The sequence below is a fragment of the Patella vulgata genome, chromosome 8 (genome assembly GCF_932274485.2).
Source record: "Patella vulgata chromosome 8, xgPatVulg1.2, whole genome shotgun sequence".
Lineage (NCBI taxonomy): Eukaryota > Metazoa > Mollusca > Gastropoda > Patellidae > Patella > Patella vulgata.
The window spans coordinates 9,828,503-9,855,075 of NC_065886.2; the positions used below are offsets into that span (position 1 = coordinate 9,828,503).

At 36.3% G+C, this 26,573-nt stretch overlaps 1 protein-coding gene across 1 annotated transcript in view; it reads right to left on the minus strand.

Moving 5' to 3' along the window:
- Window positions 1-13,017: 13,017 nt before the first annotated feature.
- LOC126830967 (uncharacterized) overlaps window positions 13,018-26,573 on the minus strand; it is a 49,355-nt gene continuing 35,799 nt past the window's right edge. The window contains exons 2-8 of the mRNA XM_050561564.2: window positions 21,049-21,132; window positions 20,276-20,612; window positions 18,893-19,084; window positions 17,685-17,974; window positions 16,909-17,313; window positions 15,961-16,304; window positions 13,018-15,708 (exon numbers count right to left, since the gene is read on the minus strand). Of these exons, the coding sequence (XP_050417521.1) occupies window positions 15,368-15,708; window positions 15,961-16,304; window positions 16,909-17,313; window positions 17,685-17,974; window positions 18,893-19,084; window positions 20,276-20,612; window positions 21,049-21,116 (1,977 nt within the window). The 5' untranslated portion in view covers window positions 21,117-21,132 and the 3' untranslated portion in view covers window positions 13,018-15,367. The remainder of the gene's footprint in view (window positions 15,709-15,960; window positions 16,305-16,908; window positions 17,314-17,684; window positions 17,975-18,892; window positions 19,085-20,275; window positions 20,613-21,048; window positions 21,133-26,573) is intronic.

Consider the following 26,573-nt stretch of genomic DNA (forward strand, 5'->3'; position numbering starts at 1 on the left):
AGGCTTTATGCTTTAACACTAAAAACGGGACTTTCAATCCCCGCTCAAAAAAAAAATTACATGTTAGAGTCGACAGTTTTATAAGCGGTCGTTTTTTGCACAATACGAAGCTATTAATTATTACGGTTATCTCCTTTTCTGGCCATTTGGGAATAGGAACAACTGCTAGGGTATACCTCAGCTTCGATATCATCAAAGATTGCACTAAGATCACACAACCGCCTAATACTTTGTAGCTTTTCTCTCTAGTTGCGTTCTTCACACAAGTTCCCGTAAGGTCCAAAAAAACACCGAGAATCTTAGTAAAACCTTTAATGATTATAACATGCAAGTCCAAAGTCAGGAGAAGCTGCTGTACCAAAAGGTACGAGCTCTGATTTTTCTAAATTCATCTTAGCACCAGATGCCTTACAATATGTTAAAATAGTATTAAAAATAGACTGTACAGAATTAATATCTGTAAGTGTTATATTCGTATCATCTGCATGCTTATATATTAAAGAAACAGTTTGTGTATATTTAATAGGAATTCTCCTACAATAACGTAAGCATACAACGCTTCACGGTTTTGGACACTCCAGTCTGACTTAAAAAAGAATTTACAATTGTAAAATAAATAGTATCTAAAACATCCCAAAAATGTAAAACTCGGGCGTTAGTCCAGCCAAAGCTGGAGATCGATTGTTTTTAAACATTTCAATGCATTAGTGGTCTCATCATATAAGTAAAATCATTACAATCTATCATCCTCTGATAGTTAACTGAACTAAAGAAAAAAGCTTATTTTGTGAATCAACATCACCAGGTTCTTTAGTATAAAGTTTATCATAAAAAGATGCACATTCTTACAAAATACCGTCCGTATCATTAACACAACCATCTACAGTTTTAATTTCTGTTATTTTTTTCGTAGACAACTTCTTACTCACTGAGTCACCATGGCTCCAATGATGAAATAGACGATAGATTATCCGTCAATTCAACTTCGCACTTGAAGTAATCAAATTCGGTTAAGCAAATACTAATTAAATTACTAGTTACCTAAAAGTACTTAGAATTTAATATAATAGAAGAACTTTTACTATAAGCCTCGGGAATAAACCATATTTCAGATATGTCTGTTTTGCTCCATGTCTTTGTTCACTTCGCAAAGTACATCGGTGTTTTCCGGTTTGGTTCACCGCTGCCGGTGGTGCAGGACGGAGGGGCCTGGCTATTGACACCGTATAGTCGTTCGGGTGGTATGAAAACCTCAGGTACCACGTACACATTGGCGTGCACATAAAAGAACCCTTGACAGTTGAAATTTGAAATAAATGTAGGCTGTAGTGCTGCTGTCCGGGCACAATTTCCCATACAATACATTGTCTGGCGTATGCCCGTCTTCATTAGTTTAGTCGATGCAAAACATGACATTAAACCCGATTCCATCTCATTTCATTTCAAATCGGAAAATTTACCAGAAAATGTACATTCCCGGTAATATAACCGATCGACGCCTGAGACGGTAATCAATATGTGAAGTCAAATAATACATATTCCATACTAGACAGTTAGATTTTAATAATATGTATCGTATAACATTTTTAAAATAATGAGCAGTCCGGTGAAATTATGTACCAGACCAAATCTAATCTACGAGAAACCCAATCCAAATTAAAATTTTATATTTCTGTATATTACTGAAAACGTATCGCGTCACTATTAAACCAAATCGCACACCTACGCACACAATACTACCTACCCCACCCATGTCAGTATTAAACCATCTCACATATGTACAAAATACTACCTACCACCCTACCCCCATCCATGTCAGTATTAAACCAACTCGCACACATACGTACAAAATACCGCCTACCCCCACCCATTTTCATAGTATCAATTCCCACATCCCCCACTCACATGCACATACAAAGTCGGTATCAAACCTCTCACCCACATCACATACTCAGGGGCGGATTCAGGAATTTTTGCAGGAGGGGGTTTGCCAGGTTCCTGAGACAATGTATCTCTCTCCCACCTATCCCGCATGGTCTCTATCGTCAGTTTGGCGTATATACATTCACATTGAACTTTTTAAACAGAGAAATTCAACAACACGTTTGACGTCAATTTTTATTATGAATTAATACAATGACATTGTGATTCAATTTCATGGATGCAAAGCATTAATTGTGAAATCACATAATGTCTATATCATTATCTCGTGCTTTGAGTGCCCATCCTGTCCTACATCTGACGATAAAGGATAAAGCACACAGCCGAGAAACGTTTCTCATAAAAAGTGTTGATTTACAAAACAAAATTATGTAGCTGAGCGAGGGTGGGGGGTGTCGACCCCCAAAACCCCCTATGGATCCGCCCCTGCATACTAAGTCAGTATTACTCTAAGGCGTTTAGTAACTGGATAGAACAATAAACTATATACCACATATTTATGGAAATGCAGCTACTAGTTTATTTGGGTAACGTTTGAGATTATTCTCCCAACGTTATCAAGCTGATTGTAATAGAAAAATGTGAGGCAAAAGAAAGCAGCTACTAATTTATTTGGGTAACGTTTGAGATTATTCTCCCAACGTTATCAAGCGGAGAGTAATAGAAAATGTGTGACAAATATGCACAGAAAAAAATTATAGCAAGAAATATTGAACCCATACACGAGAACTGACCATAAAAACAATAGATATACATTGTCCGTCAATTTTACAGCATCCCTGAGAACACTTCCGCCCACCCCACCCCCCTCGTTGCTCTCAGCTAGTTACGTCCCTGTTATATAGAAGTTGAACAGTGTCTTCACGTAATAAGGTATGCATGATAAGACGATGGCATTTAAAAATTAAATTATCTTCAACACATAGATCTTCTCTGTAATTCCAGTAATCTAGAATTTTATTAGTTATAACTATACGTTGCCCCTTGCCAGGTTCCCCGCCCTGCACCACTGGCCCCCGCCATGTACTACTTTCCGATTTGTACAAGGACATAGAACAAAACAGACATATCTGAAATAGGGTTTATTCCTGTGGTTTATAGCATAAGTTCATAAATTATATTAGGGGGGTTGGATGGGCAAATGATTAGCGCGCGCTGTATCATACGGTCTGTCATTGGGTCAACTGGCGGGGTTTCGATTCCCCGGTTGTACGTGACAAGGAGTAGGGTCGCCTGTCCAACCTCGTGGGTTTTCACCGGGTCCTCCGGTTTACTACTACCGCTAAAGACCCCCACGTGCAAGCGAATTATTGAAATAAAATTGAACCATGTGTTAGTCCCGAAATGACCTGGTTTGTGTCGAGTGGACGTTAAACCCCATTTCTCTCTCTCTCTCTCTCTCTCTCTCTCTCTCTCTCCCCCCTCTCTCTCTCTCTCATAAATTATATTAAATTCTAAGTTCTTTTAGGTAACAAGTAATTTATTTAATATCTGATTAACCGTTGGGTCGCTTACCAAGAGGTCCCGTGTTGACCGAAAAAATGGCCTTTTGATACAGGACGGGCGACATGGCAACGTATAATCGTTGGGGTGGGATAAAAAGCGATCTTCCATGTACGTAAAAGAAACCTTTGCAGTTGAAATTTAATATAAGATCCATAATTTACCTGATTGAACACTGTATGGCGTTTGTCCGTCACCATTAACCCAGTCGGGCGTTAAAGCCCATTTCATTTCATTTCAATAGCTTTTGTGCTATTAAATGGAAGTGTTTTATATTTGAGAAAGTTTCTTATAAAAGAATGCTATTAAAGCGCTAAGCTACTTATCTTATAATATAGATATAGATATAATATTTTTGTTTAAGAGTGTCTAATGGAAGCAGGATGTTTACACCAATACTATAAAAGAAGGGTGGGTGAGGGTTTAAGAAACTATTGAACCAAACGCTAATGGAGTCACGCAGAAGAAACGAGAGTCGTATAATAACAACTGAGACGAATAGCTACTAGAGTCTTGAGGGTAGAACTCTTCTTGTACAGATAGCAACAACTGCGTCACGGGGTAATTTAACTCATCTTGCATAGGAACAACTAAGACCAAAAGCTACTAGAAACACCGACTATTGGAACAACTCTATATATGGTTATGGGAAAATTGGCGATTATTACCTGTATATTTCAGGTTATTACAGCCATTAAATATAATACAACGTTTCGATACACGTATTTTATACAAACTACAGTGCACGTAGATAGCTGTGATTCCAGTACGAAAATTCCTGGCGGTCCTATCATTGTGTCATCCGAGCGTCAATGTTTAAAAGAATGTATCGAAGATATCAATTGTAGAAAGGTGCTGCTATGTGGAGGATATTTGTGCTCTTTATATGAAGATGGGACGGATTGTGTTACATTTTCACCATTCAGTACATGTAAATGTTTTGCAAAGGTAGGCTTGTGTTGATACATTATATGTCTGGTATAATCACGTCTGATATTCTCAAGTACAATATAGAATTCAACCGCAACAAAAACTATGTGATTGACTTTTATTGCATTCCATATCTTGTTCGATATGCCTACTGTAACTCAACCAAATCGAAGCCAAAAGATGGTCGGCACCTAGGCAACAAAATATTTTATAATTTTCTCGAGAGAATTAATTGTCACGAATTTTACCCAACAAAATAACCGGAAAATGCCTCATGGTAGCCATCTTTATTATTTGAATTTCCGCAAGGGTGGCATTATCCGGATTCTGAATCTACAAATATTGAAATTAATCCATCAAAAACATTAGGCGGATTATATTCTTAAGTCAAGGCTCAAACTGGGGTTTGGCTGTCGGGCTACATGTAGTTTATGATTGATTCTGTGTAACTCGGATGTTACAATCATGTTTTCGATCTACAGTCCATTCCATTAAGATACGTATTAAACACCAGGGATGCACAAGCGGCGGGTTAAAGGAGATATATTGACCAACTATTCCAGTCTTGAGGATGGGTGTGGTCATTATACGCATGTATATATAGCCTCGTATTTCCAGGCACTTTATGATATGTGACACTAGGTTGTAGCGAAAAGTCGGAAAACTGGATGCTCAACTGATTTATGACCTGCTTCGATAAGTAGTCCTAGTAATGTAAGACTATTTTTAAACGAAACGAAATCTTATCAGACTGATGTAAAAGTATTTGTTTATAGAACGGAGGCTCAGTGCGCGGGGGTTTCCATCAAATGGACACTAAACCAGAACCAACTTTTCTAAAGTAAATTTTGCGTGGAATACGATGCCGAGTGGTAATCAGTCCGCAGTTGGGGCGTTGTCGAGATATTCGGGGTCAAAGGTCAAATGAGGTCATTTGCACTGAAAGAGAGTGCGCAGTCATTCTTGTATCATGACAATATGCTGAAAATGATCGAAAGTATTCACTCTTTCAATAAAAATGTAAACTGGCTAAATTCATCTTTTGTCTTAGTGACCCCGGAGGTCAAAAGGTGAAATTTTCCGTTTTTGCACTAGGAAGATTTAAAGCAATAAAATGTCAGCGTAAAATATAAAAAAAACTAAAGCGAAACCTGTTCTAATTAATAATAGGAACATTTAAAATGTATCTTTAGGGGGTCTTACCACCGAACTTTTACTTTGGAACGCCGAAACCTGTTTCAAAAATACGTAAAAACTTTCAAATCAAAATCTCTCCGAATTAGTTGGGTCTGGTTTTGTGCCCATTTGATGGACACCCCTCCGCACTGAGCCTCCAGACTATTAGTGTAAATTTCATTTGGTCTGAAGCACCAATTCCATAAACTAAATACATCAAACCAAACCAACGATTTTGAGAAGATTCATGTATGAATTCGATTAAAATACACGCAAAAAGATTCGTGTATATTAATTCATTAAAATGAAAATGAGAATTTGGCGTTGATGGATTTTGCTTGTTTAAAGAATAATGTAGTCGGATAATTTCGATCTGCATAGATTAATATAAATAAACAATGTTACATTGGACTGGCCAGGTTGTCAGCTTGCCTAATGGCAAGTGGGCCCCTGAGGAAGAAGGCCCCTTTAGACATTAGACAATATATTTAAAATATAAATTATCAAAAAATATAAAGAAAACAAAATCGGGAATATTCTAATTTCATCTTTTTGTTTCCACTTACATATTTTTTGAATTTTTTATTTATTTATGGGTATATTACAAATAGGTCTCATGGATTAAAAAACGAATAATAATATTTTACTGTATTCTGAGCATTTACTGTATTTGATCGAATCTAAAATGTGTTTTTTTTTCTAATAATATAGAGACAAAGTTGTACAGATAACGGTTGTTCCTGTCCGATTGGTTACTATGGAAACAACTGTGAAAACGTCATAGAAGGTAAATATCTACCGTCCAGGTAGAAAATATATTAGGGAATTCATCGACGCTATAAACATGTTGATAATGGATTACACGCGCTGTATGGATGCATTATTACATATATACATGTATATATATAATATATTTTCAGATTGTTCCCATGGATACCAACTAGGGTTTAGTACTCTGTATTCGACAACCAAAATATCTTATATTAAACCTATAAGTTCGAACAAGCCATTTCAAGTCATTTGTTACTTCGACTATGGTGGACTGACCATTTTCCAGAAACGAAATGATAAGTGCCTGCCTGTCAACTATAACAGAATGTGGAACGATTACGTCAATGGTTTTGGTTTTGTAACTTCTGAATTTTGGATCGGTTTGTCGAAAATTGAACAAATTTTACAAAATCATAATTCATATTTTCTTCACTTGACCTTATGGGAAGAGATTCCAAAAGGCTCAATATGTAATACTAGGTATCGAGGCTTGAGATTGGGAAGCAAGGCGAATAACTATACATTTCATGTCGACAGTAGCGTGGCAACCACAACACCATGTGGGGACTCCATCTTAGGTAACCTATCCATAAATGATCAACCATTCTCTACAATTGATAACGACAATACTGTCAATGGTTGTGCGACTATTATGGGATGTGGATGGTGGTTCAATCCTAGTACTGGTTGTACTGCTGCCAATCTAAATGGTCGCCATGGAAACATAACTTGGCTAAATGATTGGGTCGGAAAAGATATTTATCAGGTCTACATGTCTTTAATAAGAGAATAAGTCATATAAGGGCTGCTATATTTGGATCCCGACGTATAACATTAGGTTATTTCTTCGTTTGGATCACTACATATCGCGTTAGTTTATTCACCGTTTCCATCCTATTTACCTGAATATATTGTCCATTACATTTACCTGTACATGTTGTCCATCCTATTTACCTGTACATGTCCATCCTATTTACCTACACATATTGTTCATTCTATTTACCTGTACATGTGTTGTCCATTCTATTTACCTACACATATTGTCCATTTTATTTACCTGCAATATTATCCATTACATTTACCTGTACATTTTGTCCATCCTATTTACCTACACATATTGTCCATTTTATTTACCTTTACATGTTGTCCATTCTATTTACCTGTACATATTTTCCATCCTATTTACCTACACATATTGTTCATTCTGTTTACCTGTACATGTTGTCCATCCTATTTACCTACACATATTGTCCATTATAGTTACCTTTACATGTTGTCCATTATATTTACCTGTACATTTTATCCAACCTATTTACCTACACATATTGTTAATTATATTTACCTACACATACTGTTAATTATATTTACCTGTACATTATATTTACCTACACATATTGCCCATTCTATTTACTTGTAATACTGTCCATTACATTTACCTGTACATATTGTCCATCCTACATGTCGTCCATTCTATTTACCTATACATGTTGTCCATTCTATTTACCTATACATGTTGTCCATACTATTTACCCGTACATCTTGTTCATTACATTTACCTCTAATATTGCCAATTACATTTACCTGTACATGTTGTCCATCCCATTTTCATCCATCCTATTTACTTGGATATATTGGCCAGGTAAAAGGGTTTCTTGGTGTTAATAATCGTCGTATTATTCCTGTTAATAATTACTCATGATTTCTTGTGTTTAAGACAGAATAAAGGTTAAATATAGAGTTTAAGACTATACTCAATCAAATGTAATTTTATTTGAGAATTATTCATATCAGTCTATGTAAATGTATTATTTAATCAGAATAAGATATTGTAATAATTATTTTCCGCTTTAATTACTACAGACATTTAGAAGTTAAATCTACTGGGTTTATTGGCGCATCTTCCAGATTCACTAGTGTCATATAAAACAGGTGCGTTATATACTCTTCAAAAAAGTAGGGGATATTCAGAAACAATACAAAACTGCGGAAATGAACTACTGTTTTATCTGTTTTATTAGAGGTAACCAATGTATGTTAATAACAGGCCAACTGCCTACACATGAACATAAACAGTTTTATTAGAGGTAACCAATGTATGTTAATAACAGGCCAATTGCCTACACATGAACATAAACAGTTCATATGGACGACTTATCTGACGGCCCCATTTCACTCGCAAAGAGATACACCGTCAAAAGTGAAAATGGACGTTTTTGTTTTTTGTCTTAATAATGCTCCAGCAATTCGTCGTGGCATGCTCCTAATCAACCGTCCAATCACGATTTGGGGCAATCCGACCCACTCCTCTTGCAGTGACACGGCCAATTCTTGCAGTGTTGTCGGTTGAGGTTGACGTCGACGAACACGTCTCCCGATCAAATTAAACGTAACACACTAAAGCGAGAGAGAGAAATGGGGATTAACGACCACTCGACACAAACTAGGTCATTTCGGGACTAACCTATGGTTCAATTTTATTTCAATATTTCGCTTGCGCGCAGGGGTCTTTAGCAGTGGGAGGAAACGGGAGGACCCGGAGAAAACCCACGAGATTGGACAGGCGACCCTACTCCTTGTCACGTACAACCGGGGATTCGAAACTACGCCAGTTGACTCAATGATAGGGCTTATGATACAGCATGCACGTGCAAACCACTCGGCCATCCAACCCCCCTAACACTAAAGCAAAGATAAGCTAAACAGTAAATCTTATGGAAGAACCGATAGGAATGCAAACATGAATAGATAAACCAGCACGCGGCAGTTTTTACCAACCCGTCCTTGAAGTGTCAAATTTGACAATGAACCTCTCCCACGTGTATAGCGCTATTGCGTGTCGCATGTGCAGCTCAGTGGTTCTGTTGGTGCGATAAGTTCTTCATCTGTGAACTCAAAGCATGTCAAGTGTCCATGATTATTTATCATATCACAATCTGCATAGTTATTTGCATTTTAATATCCCCTACTTTTTTTTTGAAGCGTATATGCGAATTATTTTACATATTGTTTGGATTAAGGCATCTGTATGTTGGATGTGGTTGTATGAAAATCGACTTATTCTTCAGATACTGTAAGTCATCTGTCATTCAAACCTAAATCAATAATTTAAATTATTGTCAATCAGATAGCTGTTGTCACTGGCAAAACATCGGAAGACGTAGGCCTTATATAAGACTTATTATTAAGTATACCTCGCATTTGGGAAGACCAACAATTTTGAACAAGTTTTCCAATAGTTTTAAATATATACAAACATTTTGGTAGCGAGTAATTGATTTTTTATTAAAACCGGAAGTGATCCAATTAGTACACGTGGTTCACAACATTCCTTGGTCACTATGGATAGCACACAGATTTTGGGTACGATTAGCGTGGTAGTTTGTTCTCTTGTCGTCTTTTGGCTGAACATCTGGCCGACAAAAGGGACTGTTTATTAAGATATTATAAAATTATGTATTTAATACACGTTTAATACACTGAACGGTACTCCACGTAATTAACGGTTTACATCACGTGGTTACAGGGGTGGTTGTTTATAAATATATATTTAAAATTCATGCAGATCTCGGTGAAAATCGTTGATCTTCACCCTTAAGAAATAAAACATCCAATATCAGCTTTATGCAGATGTTAAGCAGCTGTATATTTCTTCCAAACAATTCATAGACAGATGGGGTCAATTTCAGTTGGAAGTGTGTGTTGGATAGGCGCGGGGGGGGGGGCTCTGAGGCCTTTTGTCCGAAAATTTTCTGTCGCCCGATTTTCAGAATGAATCAATCATTAACTGCAACGAATTTTCCACAAAACTGTGATGGTTGTTGTTTATTTTTAATTAATTACACAATTGCACAACAATATAAATTTACAAACTGGTAAGCAAGAACATCTTAATGTTCCCCTATTCTCTGATGTTTGTGCCCGAAAAATGGACGGTTCACCGAATCTGCCCCCTCCCCCTTCCTCCCGGCTCCCGAGCCCTTGATTTCATTTGGCATACTGTGTCAGTGAAATGGATGTCAAGTAATATTTGAAAGTTTAGTGATGATAAAAAAAAGATAATAGCGATATTTCTTTTGGTGACATGTCTGTAGCACTGGTAAAGGATCTAAATGTTTTAGTACCTTTTTACTTGTCTTTTTAACGATTTAAACGCTTTCTCGAAAGCTACTGTGACTTAACGACAAACTATATCGACCGAAAATACATGCAACCTTTAAAATTAAGGAGAGCGATATTGTTCATATCAAGCACCGCAGCAATGTAATTCCATCTGCTGTTATACCTCTTTAACAAATTTTAAATCTAAACTTTAAACATTTTTATTTAAAGGGGTTTTGAATTATCAAATTAATTCACCTTTTCCGTATTATCTATAATTTGTAGATTGTGTTTTTTATTGTTTACTGTATTGTAATAAATATAGTTCCGAATCTTGGTATTGGTTGTTGTGGTATGATATAGACCTGCACAGTGTGCATACACGAGACGGCAGTTGGTTGCACAATTACAGTTGAAATGAATACGCTAATTCTGAGTCAAATTTAACGGAACGGGTGATAACTATATAAACCCACATTACAAACGTAATTAAATGACGACATTGCGGTTACATTTGAATGACGGAACAGGTGATAACTATAAACACCGACAAACGGTAATTAAATCGTTCGTTCGTTCCTGGGGTTTTACGGCCACTTCCTCTAATAAGGATGATATCGTAGACAAGTCTTTCCTAAGAAACTTACCAGAGGAAGCCACAAAATAGGCTTGATCCAGCTCTTTTGGTTAAGACACAATGTCTTTGCAGGGCAGCGTCCAAGGTGAGTTTCATCCAAAGGAGAAGATCCGGGTGTAAGAAATGAAAGAATGACGAGCATGCGCAGTCTGGCCCGCTTTGCGATAAATGCTACGATCTTACGTAAGGTATGTAAGTTTAGATTTGACTGTCATCCGGGCCCGAGTGCTCGCCGCCTGTTCGACATAGGTTCGGGGATGAAAGCAATGTTGTCGTGCAGTTGGCCTTGTCAACAAAACAAAAAGCGGCCTCTGGGTAATTAAATGACGACATTGCGGTTACATACCAGGCCATTCCGTGATTTTTCTGATGTATGTGTGTTTATTGCCATGCATTCCACGCTGATCAGCAGTATATAATCGCTTGCGCGCTACTATCACCGAAAGTAGTGACACCGGGGCAAATTTATTAACCTTTCTGCAAATTAAATTCTAAAACAATTTTTTAAATTATTAACAACAAAAATATATGTGTTAGAAGTATATCTGGATATAAAAAAATTCTATTTTATTTTGTGTTTACGTCCATGCAGAACAGGTGGGGTGCATTCTTGGACGAATTAGTAAATTAAATGGGGTTAAACGGGATTCGCATGTTCGATCGCCAGCGTTGGCCGAGAGGAAACTTCATCGGGACTTTCCAGAGTGGTTTCCCCTTGTCAGTGGCGCAGACGTATTGTCGTTGGGACGGGAGGAAAGACCGGGGTCCCGTGTACACACTGGCATGCACTTAAAAGAACCCTTCATAGTTGGAATTCGATGTAAGATTTAATAGTAGTGTCTGTTTTGGATTATAAGAGTTAGTATTTGGTAATACTGAGTTTTGTGTATTGTTTAATATTAAGTTAGTATTGGGAAGCATTGGGTGGTATTGGGTAGCATTGGGTGGTATTGGGTAGCCTCGACTCGCCACTTTCAAATTAAAACATTAAATGGCGATCGCGTTTCAATACTTTTAAATCTCCGCCATCCGATAGTCTAGAGAGGGTGTTATAGACTTGTCATTTGAATAAATGTTTAAATAATAGTTTATATAACATTTAAAGCCAAAAAGGACCTGAGGTAGGCAGATTAAATTCTTACATAATGCGTCTGTAATCCGTTTTCTGTTCACGATCTCACTTATCAATTGGAAGGTGGCGCAGTGAATGGAGCACGGGCTTAATAAGTTCCATGGTTATAGCCCTGAATTTTCCGGCATGGATTCCCCGTGTCAATTAGAATTTGAAATAATAAGAGTTGCCGTATCTGTTCCCATTTGCTTCATCGCACGCGTCTTCATTATTCACGTTGAACAGGTGGTCGGGGCCTATTTAAGGTTTTATTGGTGAAGCAAGGTTTTCGGTCTTTCGGTGTTCCGTGAACATTTCCAGAATTTGATTTCCGATAGCATGATAATACGCTTACATTTTTATTACCAAAATATAACAGAATTAACATATTTATATTTATAACCGTGTCTCAGTATCATTAACAGTCCAAAGAAACATCCAAAGTCGATCAAAGGCCAAACAAACCTTCACAGTCACCTGCACCTGACGATGTTCTGCTTTGTAATTTTCGTGCTTTAGGTGGTGGTGGAAATACGTCAACAATACAGAACTTTTGAAACAGAAATCGAAAGTGGTCTTTGATCATAATGGCAGCTACGTTTCCCCAAACAATCCACAAGGCTACATAGTATTTTTTCAAAGCCCGGATTTCAAAGCAGGATGTTTTATTGAGGGGAAGATCGGTGGTAAAAATAAATCACTGCCAGATGACAACCCATGGGAATATGTACTTAAGATATAAATTATTTCAGTAACAACGTTTACCGTTAAAGTGGTTTATTTCTCAAAAAAACTAATTAATTCATGAAATCATTGAATAGCATTTCTCAATAAAATCATTAATTAATGAAATCTTTGAATACAGTCAGGTCTATTCAAAACAATAGCATTTCTAAATAAAATCATTAATGCATGAAATCTGTAATAAAGCCATGTCTATTCAAAGGTTACAGAAAAGTTAAAACAAAAACAAATAATTTTAAAAGACGACATACCAGTTTTGACAAGAAACCAATCAAATATTTCATTAATAAAATTAAAATTAGAAAAAGTCCGTGTATTACCATGTTTATATTAAGAACAGCATGAATAAAAACAGGGGAATGCACGGGATTTTTCTCGTTTTCTTTTATCTAGTGACAGGCAATTCTATTTTCATTTGTGGGATATCCTCTCGCCGTCTCATATAATAACTTTTCATCTTTAACGGAATTATCAGTGAAATGAAATCCGATCGTGTGTCTGTTATTGCTCGTTACTTCAGTCAGTTTGTCGTGACTTCCAGTTTATTCAAGCGTTTGTTATATTACACATCTCTCATTGCAATGATCTCTGTGTTAAAATTACATGTGGAATATGTTTAACCAGTTCTATCACATATGTAATAATGACTGACACCAATATTGTCGGTCATTCTGCTTAGTGTCGGTTCGCAAGAGGAGCTTATTGTAGACAGACAGCCCAAGTTTAGTATATTTCATTTTCTTCACAAAAACATATACAGTTTTAAATCCTCAAAATCCAAGACGATAAAAAATGATACCTAAATCTTTGATATGAATATTTTATTGTCAACAAAAAATCACCAATGATGATGAACAAACAGAATGAAAACATATAAGAATTATACACAAAAAAATTAAAGCACTTTTGCTAGACAATAAAATTTGTTTTAAACAAATGCAAAGATGTACAGTCGTTTAAAAATTTGACGAAAATATTAGGTTAATAATATAAAAAAGGGCATTTAAATGACAAAAATTGGACGGAAATGTTAAATTCAAAAAATAGACAATAAATGATAAAATTAAAATAGAAATGCAAAAATATTGTATAAACATTATAAACACTTGTTTATTTTATATTTCTTTTATCACAGACGTGTGTATATGTACAGACCATCAAAATATTCCCGATGGCTCATTACTGAACAGGAGCCATGGTGGTTCAGCGGGTGAGACGTTTGCTGGCTAACCTGGAGGTCGGATGTTTGATCCCGACAATTGGCCGAGAAAGTTCATCGTTATTTTCCGGCGTGGTTTCCCTTTGTCAGTGGTGCAGGACAGATGATACGAAAAACCGACCTCCAATGGACACATCGGCGTGCACGTAAAGGTTCCTTGGCAGTTGTAATTCGATATAAGAGTAGACCGTAGTGCCGCTGTCCCGGCAAAAATGTCCCTCAAGCACACTGTTTGGCGCATGTTTGTCTTCAATAGCCCAGTCTTTAGTGGCCTGCTAAAACATTAATATTATAGTTATGTCCCCTGAAACTTCTAAACAATACATTATTCATCTGTTATTTGACGTAAAAAGTTATAGAACAACTGCAGTCTGTATATTATAGTGTTTGTCAGCATGCGATATGGACCAGTCATCTTGGAATTTTGGCGTCATATAAAATAACGAAAGCTGTCATTCGATGCGCAATTGGCCAAGGAACAAGAATGTCAATGGTTATTTTATAAGTTTTTCCCCCCCGAAGAATGTCGTTCCAACCAAGAAGAAGCTGAACAACAACATTAGGAAAAAGATGAGTAACGGTTTGTGCCGAGATCCCTGTCCATAAAATAACATTCCATCTTGTTTGTATTTCTAAGGATATTAATAACAGTTAGTCTAATACGATACAATGACCAGATAAGATAATAAACTATTGGACACTTCATAATGCTGATAATATAGTAAAGGCTGCAAACGAATAAAAAACAAACAATAGGTAACTGTTGCATAAATAATAAAATATCTTACCAATAATTTTGCTTTTGTAGATAAAAAAAATAAATAATTCAGTTTCAAAGCCGCCCCCCCCCTCCTAAAAAAATAATAAAATAAAATAAAATAAAATAATAATAAATTAGCTTCAACTTGCGGTTTCAATGACAATATTATCTTTTGCTATAATTGTTCACGTTTTCAAAGCGGATAATAACTGATTGAAAGGGTAAGATACATTTTGCACGACATTAATGTTTGCTTTGAACGATGATAAAACACTGAAAATGTTAATATCAAATTCAAGGCGACAGACATTGCGATTTATACGAACGGGATTGGTTTAGATTATAACATGTAATATTATGATTATGATTACGTAAGGCGGGCAATGCATGAGGTCGTGATTTTTACAGTGAGTGGGACCGTTAATACACAGGATGCTATGACATCACATCCGGTTGATAATGATGAATACAACAGGATTAATACACTGCTTCGTTCAAATATTCCTCAGTTAGTTCTTTGTTATCTTTATGACACTGCAATAAAACTTCTGTGATATCCGGTCTGCCCATGGCGCTTAGAGCCTCTGCCAATTCATTTACTGCGGCATCTTTCTTATCTTTCAACTTCCGCTTCCAGTATAATAAAATCTTGTACGTTACGTCCGCCATGTTAAGACCGTTAGATATGGCGTCGAATCCAAGTCCGGTTATGGTACTATCTGGTAAATCGAGGTGTACGGCCAAGGTCAAACCTTCTGGTACTCGTCGGGATAAATTCATTAAACTCTTTCCGGTTATAACTCGAGCCTCTCGATCGACTGAAAAATAAAGATGACGTACTGTACGCATATTGCAATTTTTAGTTGTATAATAATGCATACTAAATTGTGTGTATGAAAAATGAAAAGGGATAAGAACCGCATAACAAAATAGTACACTAATTGTACAACATGGCGGCCATTCAGGACAAGAATCTATTCTCAAAGTAGAAAGTTCTCTATGTGCAGAATGGCTATTGAAGAAAGGTTTGATAGCATTTAGCCAAATTAATATTCAGTGAGTCAACTTACTTATTCTGGGTTTTCTAATTGGTTTTGTTAATCTGTCCATTACAGATGTCGATATGGTCTTTATTTTCTGCATTGGTGGTGCTAGAGGTTTCTCTTCTTTGATTGGTTGTAATTCAGGTAGGTCAAACGTCACTCGGATCTTCTCTGGTTCTGGGACATATTCTGGTTTGAAGAAGGCTCGAACAGTTTCTTCATCTATTTCAAACTCAAATCTTATGGTCATTTTCTGTTTTAAGTTTTCGTCCTCAACACCATTTGGAATCAGCTCAACAACACCCGTTAGTGTTCTCTCCTCGTTGTTCAAAGGTTCAAAGTCGAACTTCCGGTAGCTTTCTGGTAAATTCCTGAAATCAAAACATGTAAGTTTTATAATTTGCCCTCCATAAACCTGAAAGTTGTGCCAGGGGCTTCTCATAGAGCAAGCGTTGATCCAATACGGATAGCTGTGAGTTTTACGAGCAGACCAACAGAGAAACAGCTACAACTAGTTCTGCCAAATAGAAGATTCGTGTTACTAGAATATATAAAAGATTGGATTTGGACGTCATTCTAAGATTTGTCTCTTTAGTGTCATTTTGGTGATACATTGTTCGGACGCCGAGTCTGTTGAGATGTACATGTATAGCGTGGTATGCAAAATTCAAGTAAACATTAATTTTACAGTCAGTATGGGGACTTAACAAGGAATAATTCTAACCCAATTTCAAGGACACGGTAATGGGTCAGCTAGTATACAGATTTGATGGTGCATGGTTCTAATCTACTCACACAGACACAGTAATGGGTCAGTTAGTATAAGGACTTGAGGGTGCATGCTTTAAATCCCTTCCGACAGATACAGTAATGCGACAGATAGCACGGAGCGTGATTTTTCGTGATTCTAAGCAATCCCCAAGAACACTAAAACGCGACAGTCAGTATACGGACCCAATCCCAAGAGCTTCTTACCTGTAATAACGTAGTTCTTTGTCATCGAGTAAATCAGAATCATTGCTAACTTTTATGTCTGATCCCACGCCAATATCCCACGTAAAACCGTCATATATTTCTAAAATATCAGCTTCGGGAGGTTTTACTTCTGGCGGAGCTCGGCGTCCATAGTATCTCTTTTCTTCTGCCTGGGGTATCACCTTGACTTTATGTACGACCTTGAACCCTCTGTCTTTTCTATCGATGACCCTTGATTTAGACTTGGCGTCCGTCAAACATTCCACCACACCCACCCATGATTTTTCCTGTAGCGAAAGATACATCAGGACCTGAGCAACATCATGGTCACTGCGTCCGTCAACAACACGTACAGATTCTTTTAATCTTTGCGTCCTTTCTGGTTTGGATATTGCAACACAAAAGCTGAAAATTATAAAACATAGTACATGTACATGTATATAAAACGAGTATAAAAATTGGAAAATACGCATATATGACAACAACACAAACGCAGACTTCAGGACTTCCTTGGGAAACTGTACAAAGGGATATTAAACACTGTCTGTGTTGCACAACTTGAAAAGTTGGGTCGCCTATCTAACCTCGTGGGTTTACCCTGGAGTACCCGGTTTCTTCCCACTGCTAAAGTTCCATACCGAAAGCGAAGTATTGAAAACATTATTCCACAGGTAACCTATTTTGTGTCGAGTGGACGTTAAACCTCAGTCTTCACTCTATGAATGTACTGTTATATAATTTTTTTAAAAAAAGCATTAATTATATATACAACTGACCTTCCTAAATGTCTGACCTCACATGATACTGTAGTTCTAGTAAATTTATAATTCGATTCAACTGGTTCCCACTTGCCATCGTTTTTCAATAATACACCAACATCTGGTTCCTGTTCTCGCTCAATCTCAACACCAGAGGGCAGTGGTAGTTTGATTGTAACAGCTCGTCGGAAGTTACAGGGAATGTTGGGAGTAATATCTATGAATTCCGTTAACGTGACCAGGTCATTACATTCACGGTAATATTGCTGTTTCATCGATTGTAATTTTTCAGGGGATACTGGCGTTATCTGAAAAAAGAAATGCACGGCAATGAAATAGAATTGGTTTCCATCGGCACAGCACAAACATCGTACTCTGCGAACACTTCATGCCACATCCATCGGTATAGTACAATACTATTGATTGTAATTGTTCTGGTGATACAGGCGTTATCCCAAAACGGAAATACATTCTTCGATGTATTTTTTGTTAACAAGTCTTTGATACCATAATTACTAGCTTTATAAAAGCACATCGTTACAGAGACCTTCAATATCTAAAGGAGATCACTCTAATAGTAAGGAATTACACCATAATAAAAATAACTATTCTATTTCATGTATAGTATACGACAATATTGGATTATATTCAGCTTCCATCCACGCAAAACATTCTGGTACAAACAGTACACCCATGACATGTACATTGACACTACACAGTGGGGAACAAACCGTAAACTCCATAGGCAATGTCAAATCAATATGGTCCAACAACTTTTCATAGTCGATATGTTAAGAAGACCCCATTTCTGTTTTGGTAGTTGGGGGATATATAATTAGCTTTTACACAGATATACGGATTCAACCGAGTCTGAAATTCCAAATGATGATCAGAACCATTGCTGGGTTTAGAGGAAAAGAAGTACCTAGGCTATTCCACTTATGGGACCCCATCCCTATCCCCCATCCTCACTGCTATAGGTGTGGTTGTAACACAATTGAGCAAAGATGGGGACGGTAACGGATGTTCAAGACTACAGGGGGGTTTATGCCAGAGTCAAAACATACATACACCCTGTGAGAAGACCCCCTAGATCCCGGGCCTTAAGCTTGAGTCTGTCATTGACCAGGACCATTTAAACTGAACCTTTCGATTGAATCTGACAACTACAGAGATAATCAAGATCTATTATGATTTGCTTGCATAATTGAGACAAATGTACTCACCTTAATTGCACACTGTATACTTGACTCGATCGATTTCTTTGGGAAACGACAACTGATATATCGACTGATACGTGCGTTATATAAACAACCCTGTGGGGTAACATTAAATATTTCTTTCTTGGCTGTAAACGTCACAACAAATGAACCCAAACGATTGATCTCCAGCTCTACACTAGGTGGTGTTGTATCACTCTTAAAAAAGAAAGGGAAATGGCGTTTTAGTGTCGCAGTACTTGGATTGTTCAACATCATTGATTTGTTTTCAACTGAAAAACTGCAAAACAATGTCGACGCCAGGAAAATCAAAAATGTACAAATTGGTGTTAAAGCTGAACTTCGATTACAAAACTACAGAAATAATCAAATAAAAATAAATTAACACCCTAAATAATCGCCATACTTGTTTTCAAGTTGTAGAACAATCATGGACGATTGTACGGCGTAAAAAAACAAGAGGCAGGCCACGCCCACATCCAGTTCACGCCTTGTCAACCACACTGTCCACATCCGGCTAGCAATATTTCAGCTGACTGATTGACGTTTTTTCACTATCAGTTTACTGAAAATATTATTGCTAGACAATTATTATGTTTTGATCAGGTACATATTATTTTACTAATTAGACGAAATAAGTAAACCACGGTGTACTTTTGCTCTAAAAAATATGAGAAAAACTGCCTTAGGCTACCCCAAAACAATAACAAATCTATTTGATTATTTCTGTAGTTTTATAATCGGAGTTCAGCTTTAACTGTTAGTCTTGTATCATAGAGTGAAACTGGTAGTTGGGATATAATTTTCGACTTTCCCAATAATAGATTCTGCGACGGCTGCCAAGACTATATATTGTTTGTGGGTTACAACAAGGGAGAGAGAGATGGGGTTTAACGTCCACTCGACTCAAACTAGGTCATTTCGAGACTAGCATATCGTTCAATTTAATTTCAATAATTCGCTTGCGCGTATGGGTCTTTAGCAGTGGGGGGAAACCGAAGAAAATCTACGAGGTTGGACAGGCGACCCTACTCGTTGTCAAGTACAACCGGTTAATCGAAAGGGGTTACAACAAAGTTTGCCATATCTAGAAATTGTGGCACTGCACAATCGACAAATTAGCATAGTGTTGTATACAAATATTACATATTTTGGTATATATGACTATCCATACAACAAACACTATGTAAGTTTTGATCCCGGACAATGACTTCGTGCGTCTTCAAAAACGCAGTTAGTAGAATATATAACAACCCGTGTACGTTTCTAGTGGATAAGATGTTTCATGCACATACGTGTTTATTTACTGCCGGTTGCAATCAAATTTGATTCAGGACTTTTTTTTTAAATTTGACCTCCTCTATTAAAACTCATCAATGCTCTATTTACCTTCTGCAGAAATCCGATATCCACCCAATCAGTTTCTCCCCGCCATTTTCCCTTTACATTTATCTCTGAATGATCACTTTTGGTTGGGTAGTAAGGTAACTGTACAATAATTGGTGTCTTCATGATATGTACTGATGACGTCAGCTTAAACACTTCACTTGTTATACTCTCGTCTGCTGACAACACCGGAGAGTTCCGCCATCTTTGTGACGGCGGAATTACCTGGCACGTAATGCTCTCCTTTTTGTTGAAATCTCCTTCCGGCACGGTTAGCTTGGCACCAAGGGGCAAGCCGAAGTTACCTCCCTTTTTACCCGGTTGATAAGAGGCCTTTAAACTGTAAAATTCAAATTAAATTTATGTCAACGGAGAGTTGGTCTGGCATATTCCCTTGGCGAAATCCACGGACTGTTACACTCTTTGGCGGGTGTGTATTTAGAGGGATAGATAGTACTGTGGTTTCCGATGTGGTTTATCTTGTCGGTGGTACAGGACCAAGAGCCTGAAAAGCGTCAGAATCTAGTTGTTTGGATGGAACGGAAAACCGAGGTCCCGGGTACACTTTGGCGTGCATATAAAGACCCCCTTGACAGTTGGACTACGAAATAAGAGTAGGCCGTAGCGTCGCTGTCCGGGTAAATTTCCTTCCTACAAAGTCATTAGTCCAGTCGGTGAAAAATAGGACGTTAAGCCCCATTTACTGTATTTGTTATATTAGGTTGCTAAATGCTAGAGTTTACGTTTCCTCGTAATTTAATCAAATGTATACTTACTTTGCCTCTTCTACCATTTCGGGATGCTCTGTTCCCGTGGAAACATTACAGGCGATATCTTTCTTCATAGCGCTTCTTGCGTTACTGAAAAGATAAAAGTAAATCATTAATACTATTGTGAACTCACAACCAGGATGTCTCCGCGGTTCTTTTCGAGCCCTTACTTCGGCCGTTTTAAAACTAACATATAGTATAGACATATAATTTGGTTGTGAATCATAATAACGATGATACCCTAATAACAAACATGGTTTTCTGTCAAACTAACCAATTTCACACACAAACAACACAGAAACGACTACTGGCTTTCCATTTGACCACTCCTGACTCCATTATAGAATAGGTAATATTCAAATTTGGTAAAACAGTAACCGCTTATAACCATGTAAGTGATTCTTTGTCGGTGCGATACCCAAATCTAATAAATATTATATTATAAACTAATCCTTCTGATCCCTAGAAATTAATTCGTCTATTAATAGCGTATACAAGAATGTGATTTATATATTATTATTGATCTAGCTATATACAATACAGATATACCCACGATGAGATTATATTCATTGACACTTTGTTGTTAATAAAATTAGTGAATGATATCAAGAAAGTTGTCTGTTATTAGATAGTTTAACTAACTGTCCTCTAAAATATAATACCCAACAGACCTTTAAGCCGCTGACGTCATTAACAGTTTTCGGACAATATATAATTAGTATGTAATATTGTGTAATTAAGACAACAATACCAAAACGTCAACGGTAGATAAATCCCCCGGTTTTGATTCAATTTGATTAATAAGAGACCCATTAACATATTTTATCCCAACACTTGATATAATAATATACTCTACAAAGTATGCTGAATGTTATGTAATTTCAAATTCATCACATCTTTGTTAATACTAAATAGAATTGAAATATTTTGGACTCATATTCCTTAGAGCAACCCCCACCCACCCCCCTTCCGCACGCACACGCATGGCGTTTAAAAGTCTTTAAATCATTATTCTATGGCTTATTCGTATATGCCAGAACAAAAAGAAAGAAAATTCGCGAAAATTCACAATTTCATTTCAAATCGATATTGAGCTGAAACTGTTTATACATACAAAAGACAAAGTTTGCATGAGTTAATTGTCGATATGATCATCTGAAATATTTTCAGATTCTGACCATAATTACAGACTTTACTTTCAGACCCAGACTCTGGACAAACTTTCACCCCCTGACATGAATTTCAAATGTTGAAACATAAGTACAAAGTATGTTGGTCCTATACTCCTCGACTTGTCTTTCTTGTTAGAGATCAAATTAATAATACACCGATTTTGTACTCCACAACAGATCTTTCTTACTGTGGATAAAATTAATAATACACCGATTTTATTATACCCCTCGACAGATCTTTCTTACTGAACAATGATATAAGGTTAAGAGTTTAGTTCACCTTATGTAAATAAGAAACTAAGTTAAAAGAAATAGCTGACTAAAAGGTTGTATATCATAACGGTTGAACGAGCTATGTCTACCATTATGAGGTCACTAAGACCCCCATTTTTCGCTTCACGTATAGTGTATATATTGCACATTAAGAGATATTAAAATCGAAGTTTTACCTTAATGGAACACCTGTTTTGTTTGATGGCTACACCTTTACACCTTTCTCTTTTGAAAATATCTAATAAAAGGGCTAAATGGCGACGACGTGTAGCATAATAGTATATTAAAAACTCATTTTATAGTTGATATTATGGGCGGGAAGTCATGTGTTAATTTCGTTTTAAAAGTTCTACTTAGAGAGCTTTGTGTGACTTGGCGCAAGAAATACATATTTTTATTCAATAGATTCATGATTTCGCAATGAAATAAAGCATGTTCTCATGAAATTTGACATTTATTACTTGCATGGAATATGATAGAGTTATATGTTTAAATCACAAACCACCCACGGTTATTATTAATCCCAATAATCCCGATCGTACATCAAGAAATTATCGGACAATGTCTATTTTGCACTCGGATTAATCCACTCAAGGCGACTAAATCAACGCGAAATGTGCTTTATGCTTTAACAACCCGAAAGACCCGATAATTAGTAGATTCATTCCAGGCATGGATCCAGTCGGATTACAAAAGAGGTCCCAATAAAATTTTACCTGACATTTATCCTCTGGTGGCGATGTCCAATAATATCCTAGTAAATACTGAACGGATTTCAAACTATTTTTGAATGATATTCCTTTTAGTGCCCTAACTTTGTTTACAGGGGATTCAAGATTGTTCAAATGACCATAAGCAGATTTAATATTAACTCAAGTTATGTGGTGGGGCTCGGCATTTCACATTCTTCTGAAATAATTGCACCACTAATTTGGGAATATGCTTATTTCTATATTATACTTTATAATATATTTTAATGTTAACTTAAACATACATTATGCAAGAGATAAATCTGCCTATTGCAGGTCTTTCTTTAGGCCTCAAATGTTTTCTAAATTATTAATTAGACATTAATTAACTGATCGAAGCCATAATCAACTCTCGATGACATCGGATTTTCCGATATTAAATAGATTAGAACGGTTCAGACATACTTTGATTTAATTTAAAAATTGAGTAGCGAGACTTAGCTTCGAACAACCAGTACGGTGGTTGAAATTATCGCACACGTCTTGTCAAACCTTCAATGACTAACATCTTCGCTCGCGATAGAGTAATTGGAATGAAATTTTCAAATTATTCATTTTACATATTCTATTTTCGAACTATTATTATAGCAAGAATGGCTAAATCTTACATAATGTATCTTTAGGATTAGAGTACACGCTAAATTAAAAGAGATAAACACCTAACTCGAAATTAAAAACAAGAATTAGAATTAATTTCAATCAATTTTGATATTTTTATCTTATCGTGAAAATATGAGGTCATAACATCAAATATTTAAAATGCAATGAATATTTTAAAATCAATACACGACCTCGTGTATTCTATGGACAGAGTGGTTTTTAGCGCCATTTATTGTTACGAAAAAAGAAATCTTATTTCAGGAGACTATGATTGATTCACAAACGACAAAATAATAATTTTTAAAAAGCGGCATAGAATCGATTAAGAAGGCGCAAATGTCTGCCGTTTAATTCGATACTGTATTTCACCGAACATAAATGATTAGAAATTACCATAAATGTTTAAAACATTTAATGTAAATCATTGTATATACACTCATATTACATTCATGTGTGCTTTTAGATCCATTTCGTCTATCATAAGGTTCAAAAGAATAGAGATACACGCCCTTTAAGCAATCAACTCTTGGTTTAGAAATTCCAAAGGCTCTTGAATGCATTATCTTATTATGTTTACCAAAACCATGAAATTGAAATTTTATACATACAAAATGAAATGAAATGAAATGGGGTTTAACGTCCTACTGTTCTGCTCCTAACCTGGGCTAATGAAGACGGGCATACGCCATACAGTGCGCTATGAGGGAAATTTTGCCCTACTCTTATATCGAATTCCAACTGCCAAGGGATCTTTTACGTGCACGCCAATGTGTACACGGGACCTCGATTTTTCGTCCCATCCGAACGAGTAGACATTTGTCTTTGTCATTATACATACAAATTAATAGTAAATGAAATGAAATAGAGTTTAACCTCCTACAATTCCTCACCAAATGGACTATTTATATGAAGACGACAAATAATAGTACTGGAATTTACCATGAAAGCATGCCAAAGCCAGCGAACTATTGACAGGGAGGTATCAGCTTAGAACCACCTTGAGGGTTCATCGTGTTACTGGTGTCATAACCACACGACCATGCCGTCACTATTTATATATGTTTATGTGGAAAACAAACTCATAAAAAAACAACTTTATAATATTAAAACCCGGCAACTCAGGAATGATTTTTGATTAAAACTTACGTTGATTTCTTTTTAATGGTGGATTTTCGTGACGCCATGTTTAATGTTTGAGAAGAAGATACGTCGTGTGGTAATATGTCTATTAGCTCAGTGATAAATATGCCCTTTACTGTACAACTGTCTCTCGATATTAAATCCTCAATATTCCTTCCGTTGTCTAGATGTGTCAAGATATTAATCCTCAATTTTTCAATTTTGTGAAATATGATTGTTGCATTAATAGTTCAGTCCTAATTTGCTTCTTTTTCATTAAATCCTCAATATGCCTTCTATTGTCCAACGATGTCATAGGTATCATTAAATATTTCAAATTTGTGAAATACGATCTTTGCACTTTATCAATAGATCGATTTTCTTTGTCTCCTTGATACTGATATTTGATACTGATGTTTGATGATTTTTTCAGTCAGCTAAAACAGAATACTTCAGTCCAATCGTAAATATCCTCAATTCAAAGAGATTCACAATGAAAGCACATTTTACCGGTAATCAATTATCTTGTAAATAGTCATACAACTTGAAATACTCGGTGATCATACTTTTATCTTGTTTTTCCACTTCAACTTGGAGTCTTACGGTATTTTGTTACTTTGTTTAAGCCTTGAATGGTTTTAAAATTCCTTTAATGCTCTCCAATAACGTCACAAATTAGTTGAAAAAGATAAAATGTACACAAAACAGATTCACATCAGATCTGAAATAGTATCAGGGTTCGTTGAATGAATAAAACTATCCTGCCGTGTGTACTATACGCGTTGCTACCTGCCACTAAATAAAGTTACGTATAATTTACACGGGCGATTAAAGCAGAAAATTTTAATTTCGTTCGCGTTTTTTTAACTTCAATCCTCGCCCTTAATTTCCTAAACCCGGCAACTGTTTTGGATAAGTTAACAAAAGATCACAATTAGTATCCGTGTTTCGTGAAGGAAACTGACTATTCTTCTCTGTGTACTGCACGCGTCACTATATAGAGTGACTAATGTCAAGTATCTTGTGTTCGTGGAAGAGTCAGACTATTCTGCCGTGTGTACTACAAGCGTTACTAACTATCACCAAATGACGCGACAAGCCAATGTCAATTCAACAAGTATTTAATCCTTTCTCACAAAATAACTACACGACGTAATCCACATTTAATCACTCAAATATCTTCAAGTTTGAAAATGCCTATAATCCGCACCATTTAATCCCTTCACGTCAAGTAGAATTCTAAAATACCGACGAAGTTAATCTGTAACTTTTAAACAAATGACTTTTATCTACTGTGAGATAATCTTATCAAGTTTTATACAGGTAGCATGCTATATCTTATCAAGGTACGTTAGGGATTGTTTTACCTATACTCGACACTAACAGTAGATTGTCTTTGATCATACCGCCAGGTACATGGTAATACAGGTAATACGACCCTGCCTATCAGAGACAAATCTGACATATCAAATTACGCTGTTTTTATGAAGTTAATTTTTATGGCAAGCCTCAGTGGTTATGTAATACGAGCTTTATTGGAGCCATGAATTAATTAAATATCCAGTATTCGAATACCTATCGATATTTAATCCATTTGTACTGATAATATATCAACGTA